Source organism: Cyphomyrmex costatus, unplaced genomic scaffold, assembly GCF_001594065.2.
Source record: "Cyphomyrmex costatus isolate MS0001 unplaced genomic scaffold, Ccosl1.0 scaffold2455, whole genome shotgun sequence".
NCBI classification, from domain to species: domain Eukaryota; kingdom Metazoa; phylum Arthropoda; class Insecta; order Hymenoptera; family Formicidae; genus Cyphomyrmex; species Cyphomyrmex costatus.
The window spans coordinates 5,941-18,701 of NW_017276538.1; the positions used below are offsets into that span (position 1 = coordinate 5,941).

The following is a 12,761-nucleotide window of genomic DNA, read 5'->3' on the forward strand; positions in this document are numbered from 1 at the left end:
ATATTCTTTCTACTATTCGATAAAATAAAGTCTGTAAGACAAATTTGTGTAATAAAATTGACTATCCCTGCCTTAAATATAAAATATAAATTTATTTTCTTATAAAAATCAACATCGAAAATTTCGGGAAAATGGCCACATTCGATCATTCAAATAAATACCTTTTTTTAATAACTCACTAAAATCATAATTTTTTTCTGAAAGCGCTATATCTCAAGAGCACACAGCTCAAATTTTATTAAAAAATAATTAATTTCGACCGAGATACGATTTTTATAGTGAAAAAAGTCATTTTTCGACAGACAGTTTTTTTAACAATATTTTTCTATCTTTTAAACTAATAATTTATCAGTAATATCATGTGGGTCTCGTGTCAATACCTTTGAAATATGTATTACATTTTGTTGAACCCAATTGAACATTTACTTTTGCCGTGACGAACGTCCAAAGTGCCTGGGGTATTTTTTACCCCGTGTGCCGGTTACGTTGGAAAGCTGACGTGTGCGGGTTAAGGGTTAATGTTGATTAACTTGGTGAAAAGGAATCGTACAAGGCTCAACAAAAAAGCAGATTAAAGGTAAAGATTCAGACTTTCGAACGCTGTACATCGAATTTCTGTGCAATTTTCCATTTACTCCGTGAAACTTCGCAAAGTTTTAAAGAATTGCTAAATTTTTGCTAAAAAATTGTTGATCTTTGAACTGTGATAACTTCGTAATAAAATATCGTAAAACTATTGTCATCGCCTTATTTTAAAGGGCAAAGATTCTACTTTCGATTCGCAAAATTAATTTTCCTCGAAGGTGCTTTTACACTAGGAAACAGAATGGAAATTTGACAAGGATTCAAATCTCAAAAATTTTACAAAGACAAACGGTTCTATGGAGTTGCAAAAAATGCTTTCCAGCTCAAATTAGCATGAATTGAAGCATGCTTTTTAAAATGACTTATTGAAAAGTAACATTATGGACGTTTAATTATATTTAAAAAAATTTTTTATAAAAATGATAAGTGTGCCGCCGGCATTAGCATAATCGAAGGTATACCATGAGGAGGTTGCACGGTCGGACTTGTACTTCGTGTGTGTGTGCGTGCGTGCGTGCGTACGTGTGGGGCGTTTATCCCCCCCTCCGCCCCACACATACACAGGGGGGTATTTAAAAACGCGTATTGCCTCCTCTTTGCCATACAACTTCTTGGCATCGCTCTTGTATATTGATGCACCAACGTATCAATTCTTGGGTGATATCGTTCCAAAGTCGTCAAAGTGCAACTCCTAGTGCTTCCAAAGTTACAGGAGGTCTTTCCATACTTCGCAGTCGTCATCCAAGGATATCACATAGATGTTCGATAGGGTTGAGATCTGGACTCATTGGTGGGTGTTCAAGAGTTATGATGTCATTTGATCTGAGAAAGCGACGAATATTTTGTGCCGTATGAGGACGAGCATTGTCTTGCATCAGTAAAAATTCTCTTCCAATTCTGTCGCGCATTGGGAGCACATGCCGACTTAAAACTTCCTCCACGTATCGTGCTGAATTTAATCCTGGTGGAGGCACTATCACAATTTTCTTGAATTATTAATACGTAATTATATTACTATTAGTATTATATTATATTATCAGTATTATATTATTAGTATTATCATTATTATATTATTATTATTATATTATTATTATACTGTATTATCATTATTATTATTATGTTATTATATTATTATTAGTAATTACGATATGCTGTACTAATACACTGAGGATAATCGGATAATATGTCGAAACGTATGTGATTGTTGTAATAAACACATTTATTATTTTAAAAATTGGTATTGGTTTGTAGCCCTTATTATTATTGTTTAACTTATGTATATATGTAAAATTAGACGTAGAATCTGAGAAGAGAACATAAAAAAGGGCCGATTTGTACAAATGATTGTGTGTAAATAAAAGGAATATTGTTTTTAAATTCTATAGTATGCGTAACGTAAGTTATAGCCTGTCAACGCGCTAACATCGTTATTAGCGTGTTCTAAATACGGACCACAAATTATTTTTTGAAATAATTTTTATATGCTTTTAAAATAGAGGATGTTTTTAGAGTAGAGGGATTTCTAAAACGCATGCATGTTATCAATGGGCGCGTTCAGCAGACTCAACAGTTGAGTGAGCGCTGGTATATTCTTTTAGATCATCCAATCAGAATTTTGATGAGTAGAAACTTTTCTCTATCAAGATGTATTTATGTTGGGTTGATAAGAAAATGAACTGCGGTTTTTAGTGATAGATTTTTGTGCCTATAAAAAACGCAATTTACTCTTTTGCTAATCTAATATATTATATTGATATTAATTTACATGTAACTTCAAGTATATAAAGCAATCTTGTAATATATCGATATCATTGATCTGTATTCCACATGCAATTTCAAGTATATAAATCGTTGCTATGGAAATAAAAACAATTGTATTTGTTAATTCGTGTTTCATTGTTTTATGCAATAAGGAGCAATAGATCGAATCGTATATTATATCGGATCGAAAGTATTATGTCTCATAAGAATAGTAAAGGAAAGATTACACTTATCGTAAATAAGAATAGTCCGAAAGTAATGACAGGTAATTTTCCATATTTTTAAAGTTCTTTTTATACCTTTTATTTTATCTTGTCTTGTACTTGTGTTTTACTCTTGCTTTTTAGTCTACCTGGGATTGCGCTCTTTTGCAGCTCTCCCTCCTTCCCTCCCTCCTTCCCTCCCTCCTTCCCTCCAAGGAAGATCATTTCCTCATGCTTGCACTAAATTCTGTAATCGTCTGTTTGTTGTAAGTGGATGGATTACATGTTTTATATCGTTTTCGAATTTAAATTTCTTTACCTTTCTGTAAATTTTTTAATTTTTAATTGTTTTTCTAGAAAAAATGTCTGTTGACATTGAAAGAGACAAGGATCATTCTTATGGTATTAATAAACAAATTGATCCATTCGCAGAATTCGAAAAATTAAATGGTGTTGAGGTTTTAACTACTAACGAAGGATTTGATAATATTCAAATGTACGACAGAACTGCGTAAGTATTATTAATGTCTTTAATTCAATACCAAATTTGATTTTAACTTGTTATAGAAGATTACATGAATTATAATATAATAAAAGTTACGTGAATTGTAACATGTAATGGATTATAATAATTATGATACAGATATTAAATCGCTATAAAATTAATAAAATTAAATTAACAACTAATAAATTAATAAAGAGAGTAATTAAAAATATTAAAGTTTGTTTTTTTATATGTTTAAATTTAACAAATTACAGGTAGATAAACAAATTCAAAAACATTTTTTACTTAAAATTAAAAATGTTTTTAAATTTGTTTAGCTACCAAATTTTTGTAAGATTTAAACTTAAAAAAAAAATTAAACTGTTTTTTAATTATTTTTTTTATTAATTTATTAATTTTTAACTCAATTTTATTGATTTTTTTGACGATTTAAAATTTGTATCATAATTATTATAATTTATTATATTATAATTCACGTAACTTTGAGAGTTATAAGTATTAGTATTAGATGTAATTGGAATTAATATATCATTTTATGTAGAGAGGTGGTAGGTTATGTGGATGGGATGGAATCTCCACGTTATCTTGGAGATAAACAGCAGAACAAGCTGTTTAAATTTTTCTTGAATAATGGCAACGGTAAACGTGTACAAGTTGTTGCGTGGAATGAAAATATTGAACTTATTGAGCACCATATAAAATCTAATTTTGTAAGTATTTTAATTTTATTTATGTTCAATGCGCAACATAATGCAATACATGTTCCACTCTGCAAAAATAGGCAACCTTCAAGATAGAATAACTTAGATAAAACTCGTCGTACCAAGATGTTTAAAAAAGCATTTTGCATCTTGAAACCTTCACTTTTCAGAACGCTATTTTAAAAGACGGTCTCACAGAGATTTTATGGAGTTATTACATCAATGTAAATAAAGAAGTACTAGATATCAAAATTTCCAATGAAATTTGCGGAGTTCCACGTGGCTGACTAAAAATCATACACGAATGCAATTTATATCGTTTGAAAGTGTGAATCTTTATCTTTGTCTTTTTTATGAAGTCAGAAGTATCATACACGATTCTTTTTACCAAGTTATTCAACGTTGAAGCAAAAATGGCCTTTTTGTTTGAACGTTGATTAACTCGTTGAAAAGAAATCGTACAGAGTAAGGTAAAAAAGCAAATCAAGGATAAAGATTCATTCTTTCGAAAGTTGTAAACCGCATTTGTGCACGATTTTTAGTTCATGCTTCGGAAATTCTCAAATTTCATTAAAAATTTGTTGGTTTGCTGTACTTTATTTATGTTTGTTAAACTTCACGAAATATCAGTAAAGTCATTTTTTGGAGTATCGGTCTGAAAAGTAGAGACAAAAAAATCTTTAAAATGCTTTTTTATCAAAAAATTTTTTTTCTCAAATTTCGTTAAAAATTTGTTGGTTTGCTGTGCTTTTATTTTTGTTTATATTATAACTTCTCGATATATCAGTAAAATCATTTTTTGAAATTATTTTATTTTGAAGTTTGACTATTTTTGTACATTGAAACAGGTGTAGTGTTAATTTTGTTGCGCAGTGTAAATCAATATGTGTAAAGTGTATGAGTTCCATTGATATCTTAAGTACATTTCAATTACATTTAATTAAATTGTTTAATTACAGATCGTTCATCTAGATGGGGTATTGGCTCGGCCTCCTAAATTTGCGCATTTTAATAATGGTAATGTGTCATATGAGTTACATATTTCTTCAAACACTGTAGTTTCGAATTTGGGCAAATATGACCTCGTTGTTACATCAAATTTGCAACCAGTACGTGTAGAATTTCCTGATGTCGTAAATACTTCAATACCAGTTGGTACGTTTTTTATTATATACAGAAGTAGAAAATGTTTTCAAATTGCATCTCCTTTAAAATCTATTTTTTACTTTTTACTACCTTTTACTATCGGTTGTTTTACTTCTTGTTATGTTTTGTCGTTTTTTGTTAGGAACATATTTTATAAAATATAATATTTTGTAGTTTTAGTTGGATATGTGAAGACAAACTTCAAACCTATTCTTCATAATCAATTGAACAAAGTGATAGGTTGTGGTTCCTTGACCGATGGGGAGCGTAAACTTTTTGTACATATTATGAATTTTGATGACAGTGAATATCGTTCTCTTGGTCTGACAAAGGGCGATAAATTAGAAATGATTGGTGCGATGCAATCAGGTAAATGTTTTTATAATTAATATAATATTTAAAAAAATGTGAGAAGGTACATAATAATGTTAATGTTAATATTAATAGTTATATTATATTTTCAGTTATTAGTCATTTCCAGGAATAAAAGCAATAGTTTAAAAAGATGTAAGAAAATGAGAAAGAGAAATGAAAAGAAATAAGAAGAGAAATAAAGGATAAATAAGGATAATGATATTGAAAGAAAAAACTGTAGGAAAACAGGTACGAAAAGAAGCATACCTAATATTAATGGATAAAAATAAAGAATTTGAAACTGAAGGAAAACAGGTATGAGAAGATACACAATGTTAATGTTAATATTAATAGTTATACTTTATTTTCAGTTATTAGTGATTTTGATAAAAAGAAAGGGATTAAACAGATAGGAAAAGTCAATGAAATAGGAAAGCAATTGTTTAAATAGACGCAAAGAAGTGGATGATGAGAATATAATTGAAAAGAAATGAGAAGAGAAAGGAAAGATATGCAAGGACGATGTTTGAAAGAGAAAACTGTAGGGAAATAGGTACGAAAGAAGGTATAATGTTAATGGAGGAAAATAAAGAAATTGAAACTAAAGGAAAACAGGTATGAGAAATTACATAATATTAATACTAATAGCAGTATTTTATTTTTAATCATAAGTGATTTTCATGAAAAGGAAAATGTTATAACAAGAGAAGGATTGAATAGAAAGGAAGAGGCAAGGAATATAAAAGTAATGATTTAAAATAGAAAAGTAATGATTTAAAGAGGAGTAAAAACAAGGATGACGAGAAAAAGAAATGAAAGGAGATAACAAGCGAAGGAAAGAATAAGTAAGGAAGATAAATAAAAGAAAAATGTGAAGGAAAACGGGGTATTAAAGGAAGCATAATGTTAATGGATCAAGATATGTTTTGTAATTATATGAATCTTGCTTATGTAATGATATTATAATACGAATACGTTTTTTTCATTTATAGGAATTGCATGGAGTATATCTGTATACATTTCAATCAAAAAATAATATCAGTTTTATCAGTGCGTTTGTGACTATAGTGAATACTGTACAATTCGAAATTTTTAATGGGAAACGCAATTTTTCAATCCAGTTGCATCCGAATGAATCTAATTGGAATCCAATTGAATCCAAAAAAAAGTTTTCGCTGTTTAAAATACAAATTCAAATAGACAAATGTCCAATCCATATTAATCCATTCTTGGATGCTGGGGTGCAAACGCAATAAAATCAGAAAAGAGCACGAAGGTGCAAGACCATAGGAAGATTACAAAGCAAGAGGACATGAACGTAAGAGAAGAATGATTTCAGTAATCTATTTCCATTTTGACTATCACAAAAGATATTAATATGTCGTTTACATTCACTTCTTCAGAGAGTAGTTGTGCTCGTTGGCATTTGCTGGTACAAGTAACGACTCGTGTCGCAATTACTTGAACACCAGCACCGTTCCGTATATTATCTATATTACTATCAGCTTGTTCGTCAGTGTTAATGCGGTCGATGGTTCACAATACATTTGTCATGTAACAGAATCTATTGTCTGTGGAATCTATTAACAGTGGTTTAAATACAGGCAGAACGATGCGAGTGTTCCCTTGGTCTAGAAGGACCGAGATGTGAATTATTTATAGGTATTGACTTTTATGGAGATGATTGGGCTATAATGCCAACACCCGATCAAGTTTGCTACGACTTATATCTAGGTAGGTGTGATAAGTGATGAATTATTATACACAAAATAAATAGAATTATTTTACAAAATATACTTATTTTTTGCGGGTCGATCGTTTTGAAATATGTACTTCTGACCTCTGATTTTTTTAGTGATAAAACAAATAGGTAATATCAAATTGTATTAAAACTCAAATATTTTTGCGAATTTTGGCGCAACTGAGAAATATATAAACTTATTAATTTTAAGGTTGAGGGATAACCTGAAGATATTGATCAATTACGTGAAATTTTATTCAGATCATATTGAGGTCCATAGTTAACTTTTGGGGAGTATTTCTAATCGACTAAAAAAATTTTTTTTTTTACAAATCCTAATTTTTTATTGAATTGGATAAAAGTAATTGTGCTTTTTGTTGTGGCGATTGCGTTGCCACATTTTAATTTATTAGTTTTGAAATAACGACGACAACAGAGATAAATACACGCAAAATATTTACTGACAATAGAAGTTGCGAGAAAGACGCAACGGTCGAAAAGCAAGCGAGGTATGTGAGATACGGTCGATCAGCTGACGCTTATTGTTAGATACACAGTCGATCAGCTGACGCTTAGACACACAGTCGTTTTCGGAGAATTGTCTGGCGTATTCAGAGAACCGATATCTTTCCGCGAAAAGTCGACTGAGTAAGCAACCGCGAACTAATTATTATCGTTTTTGTAGTCGCGCGATTGTTGTTAATACATTTACGCTCTTACACGCTTGTAAAAGTACTTTTAATATATAGATGTATTATAATTTATTTTTTTGTGTTTATACTTTAATTTTGGTGACCTGACATTCCGCTGCCACGTCATTTCTTATTCCTGCGCTCCTTTATATCGTTACGGAGTTAAGAAAAGAAGGAAACAAAAAAGTGGTGTACCCGACGATTGAAACTTAAGAGCGCGAAAAACGGGAGCGCGGATAAAACGCGAGTGCGGAAAAGCGACGAAAGTGGGTGCGTGAGAGTATGAACGGAGAGATAACAGTCGTAACGCGTGAAGGAGAGGCATCCACGCAAGCGATGGAGGAAGAGCGCAGGCTGATCGAGCAACAGCGGCAACAGCTGGAGCGCGAAAAAAGAGAGTGGCAACAGCAACAGCTCGAGTGGACGCAGCGATCGGCATCTTCGACAGGAGTGCAAGCGGCAACAGAACAACCGGCAAGTTTGTTTTTATCAGGAGCAGAGGTGAGCCGTGTAGGCATGAGAATGCCGGAATTTACTCCAGCCGATCCGGAGCTGTGGTTCCACATTGTCGATCGCAGTTTTCAAGCCGCCGGGATTGCGGCGGACGCGACAAAATTCGGTTACGCGCTAACGGCAATAGGTCCGCGTTATACAATGGAGGTGCGCGACATTATTATAAATCCACCGGCGGAGCGCGCATATGAAATTTTAAAGGCCGAAGTAATAAAACGCCTAAGCCTGTCGCAGGAACATAAAACGCGCCGACTGTTAGAGCATGAAGAGATCGGAGATCGCAAGCCGTCGTAATTTTTGCGGCATCTTCGCGAGCTTGCCGGGAATGCAGTCGGAGGTGGCATATTACGTACGATTTGGTTAAGTCGATTGCCAGCATACATTCAGCCGCATTTAGTCGCGCGGACAGGCGATACCATCGAACAATTGGCGGACATCGCGGACGCTATCGTCGAAGCTACACGTGCTCCAGCGTTCCATGTCGCGGAGGCCGCTCGACCAATGCCCGTTCAAAGAACGGAGGATGCACTCGAGGCAAAATTTAATTTACAATTGACACAGTTGCGTCTGTCATTACAAAATGAAATGACAGAGCAATTAACAGCTATTAGAAAGGCGATTGAATCAATAGGAAGTGAGAGACCGGGAAGAGACCGCGGAGGATACAGACGTCGCGCACGTTCTCGACCGCGTTCGCGAAGTCGCGGAGGGCACGCATCCAATGGGTTGTGCTATTTCCATTGGAAATTTGGACCGGACGCAACTCGCTGCGAGCCGCCTTGCTCGGCGCAAGCGGGAAATGCGGTGGCCCACCGTTGATGGCGACGGATGAGGCGGGCCATGCGACACGTCGCCTGTTCGTGACGGATGCACGGACAAAGGTGAGGTTCCTCGTTGATACGGGAGCGGATCTATGTGTGTTCCCACGAAAAATGATTCGCGGTCCGCGACAGAAATCGATATACGAGTTATCAGCCGCGAACGGAACAGTAATCAACACATACGGAACAGAAACATTATCACTGAATCTCGGTTTAAGAAGGTCGTTCGTTTGGCGTTTCGTGGTCGCCGACGTGTCGAAACCAATAATCGGAGCTGACTTCTTGGCGCATTATGGACTCCTCGTTGATTTGAGAGGCGGTAAATTAGTCGATCAAGTCACGAGCTTGACGGTGCCCGGTCAGTGCATTTGCTGCAGCGTTCCGAGTATAAAAACTGTCGCGGGGGAAACACCGTATCATGTGTTAATGACGAAATACCCAGAGGTGACGCGACCGGAGGGACGACCAAGGGAAGTGAAACATGAGACGCGGCATTATATTGAGACGGCACCGGGACCGCCCATAGCAAGCAGACCACGAAGACTCGCGCCGGAGCGTTTAACGATAGCTCGAAAAGAATTTCAGACGATGGTCGAGCTTGGAGTCGCGCGGCCGTCAAAGAGCAGCTGGTCGTCACCGCTGCACCTCGTTCAAAAAAGGGCGAGGGATGGCGACCTTGTGGCGACTATCGGGCGTTAAACGCTCGAACAATACCTGATCGTTATCCTGTGCGCCACATTCAGGATTTCGCACAAGCTTTACAAGGAAAAAATATTTTTACGACAATTGACCTGGTGAGGGCGTACCACCAGATTCCGGTGGCTGAGGAAGATGTGCCGAAGACAGCAAGAACGACACCGTTCGGCATGTTCGAGTTCCCGTATATGTCTTTTGGTTTGCGGAACGCGGCGCAGACATTCCAAAGATTCATGGACGAGGTGCTGCGCGGACTTGATTTTTGTTATGTATACATTGATGACATTTTAGTTGCGTCGACGACTGGGGAAGAGCACCTGGAACATTTGGAAACATTGTTTAGGAGGCTGCAGAAATACGGCGTTGTAATCAATCCAACCAAATGCGTGTTTGGCCAGCCGAAGGTGGAGTTCCTCGGCTACCTGGTAGACAAGGATGGAACGAGGCCCTTACCTACACGAGTTCTAGCGATCAAGAATTACGGAGTGCCAAGGACTGCAAAGGATCTGCGTAGGTATCTCGGCATGTTGAATTTTTATAGAAGATTCTTGCCGGGAGCTGCTGAGATGTTGGCGCCGCTTCATGACCTCCTGCATGACAATATCAAAGGAAAAACGCCGGTGGCATGGACTTCGCAGGCTCAGCAGGCGTTTGAAGCATCCAAGGAGAGCCTGGCGCAGGCGACCTTGCTGGCGCACCCGAGGATCGACGCCGAGTTAGCGTTGTTCACTGACGCGTTCGATCATAGCGTCGGAGCGACGTTGCAACAACGAGGCGACAATGGCTGGGAGCCCTTGGCTTTCTTTTCAAAAAAGCTAAGTGCGGCTGAATCAAAATACAGCGCCTTTGATAGGGAGCTGTTGGCCATGTACCTGGCGGTTAAACATTTCCAGCACATGTTGGAGGCACGAGCATTCGCAATTTACACTGACCACAAACCTCTGACGTTCGCTTTTAGGAGAAAGCCAGAGAAGTGTACGCCACGCCAGTTTCGCAATTTAGATTTTATTGGCCAGTTCACGACGAATATACGGCACGTATCCGGCAATGACAATGTCGTAGCGGATGCGTTGTCCAGAGTAGAAGAATTACAGACGCCGTTAGACTTCGCTGCGCTCGCGGACTCGCAAGAGAGCGACGAGGAGCTCCAAAAGTACATAGATGACGAATCAGTCTTGAGGATAAAGAAGATTGAGGTTCCTGGGACTGGAGTAGCGGTATATTGTGATACGACGACGGCGGTTCCGCGTCCGTTTGTGACGAGGCCTTTCCGCCGAGCAGCATTTAATTTAGTGCATAATTTAGCTCATCCGGGCATCAAAGCGACGGGTAAACTCGTGGCGCAGCGCTTCGTTTGGCCGTCGATGCGAGTGGACTGTCGAGACTGGGCGCGTGCATGTGTACCATGCCAAAAATCAAAGATTTCTCGCCACGTCTCAGCGCCGACGGGAGCATTTAACTTGTCTTCCGAGAGATTTGAGCATGTTCATTTGGATATTGTGATAATGCCGGTCTCAGAGGGGAGGCGATATTGCCTCACATGCGTGGACCGTTTTACACGTTGGCCGGAAGCATTTCCGATGGAGAACCAGGAAGCGGAGACCGTGGCGAGGACGTTCTACGAGGGCTGGATTTGCCGTTTCGGAGCGCCGGTGCGAATTACCACGGACCAGGGACGGCAGTTCGAGTCCTGTCTTTTTCGTCGGCTGAGCGAGCTGTCGGGAATTCGTCATCTGAGGACGACAGCTTATCATCCGCAGGCAAACGGCATGGTGGAGCGACTTCATCGCCAATTCAAGGCGGCGATAAAATGCCGCGAGAGTGACCGGTGGACGGAGGAGCTATCCACTGTCTTATTGGGCATTCGAGCAGCCTGGAGAGAGGATCTGAAAGCGACCACGGCGGATCTGGTATACGGACAGTCGCTGCGACTTCCGGGCCAGTTCTTGGATCGTCAGCCGGCGGACGGAATGAACAATGCCGCCGATTTCGTGGCGGGGCTGCAGGACCATTTCGACAGGGTGCGTCCAGTCCAGGGAAGCAGGCACGGTGATCGGCAACCTTTCGTTTTCAAAGACTTGTCAACAGCAAAACACGTGTTCGTGCGCCGCGACGGTCCGAAGAGGCTATTGCAACAGCCTTATGAGGGACCGTATGCGGTTATTAAGAAGACGGATAAGGTGTTTGTCGTGCATATGCACGGTAAAGACTGCACGATATCCATAGACCGGGTAAAGCCAGCTTATATTCTTACAGATACTGACGAAAAAAGAGACGAAGCCTTGTTACAGCCAAGCAAGGATATTAACAGAGCGAGCAAGGACGACACGAATCAATTTATAAACACGCGCCAGACCCGGACAGAGCGAGGAGTGATGACGCGGTCCGGCCGGAGGGTGCGGTTCCCCGACAGGTTCGAGTAGCAGGCCGAGGGGAAAGGAGAAGATAAGATAAAGCGACTCCTTTGTTATCATTGTTTTGTTTTTTTGTATGGTATTAGTCCGCGAAAATTGTATATATTTTGTTACCGGACGATATTATTATAGATCAATTTTATCCTTTTTCGCTTTACATTTTGCATTTTATATTTTATATTTTATGTTCTATATTTTAGATTCTGTACACCTTATATTATATTTTATGACACTCGTTTGTCTTACGCGAGTAGAAAGGTATTTAAAAAGCGAACATAACGCAGCGATATTTTGCTTTATTTATTTGCACGTGTTATTTATTATATTTATTATATTTATTGTATTTAGTGCATTCTATAGCGACCTGTTTCGTGATGTAAGTACATCACTAGCAGGGGGGTGCTGTGGCGATTGCGTTGCCACATTTTAATTTATTAGTTTTGAAATAACGACGACAACAGAGATAAATACACGCAAAATATTTACTGACAATAGAAGTTGCGAGAAAGACGCAACGGTCGAAAAGCAAGCGAGGTATGTGAGATACGGTCGATCAGCTGACGCTTATTGTTAGATACACAGTCGATCAGCTGACGCTTAGACACACAGTCGTTTTCGGAGAATTGTCT

At 38.0% G+C, this 12,761-nt stretch overlaps 1 protein-coding gene across 1 annotated transcript; it reads left to right on the forward strand.

The window, feature by feature from the left end:
- The first annotated feature begins 9,019 nt into the window (after positions 1 to 9,019).
- Positions 9,020 to 9,721, forward strand: LOC108774366 (uncharacterized). The gene has a single exon (XM_018540457.1). The coding sequence runs from the start codon at positions 9,020 to 9,022 to the stop codon at positions 9,719 to 9,721; it is 702 nt and encodes a 233-aa protein (XP_018395959.1).
- The last annotated feature ends 3,040 nt before the right edge of the window (positions 9,722 to 12,761 follow it).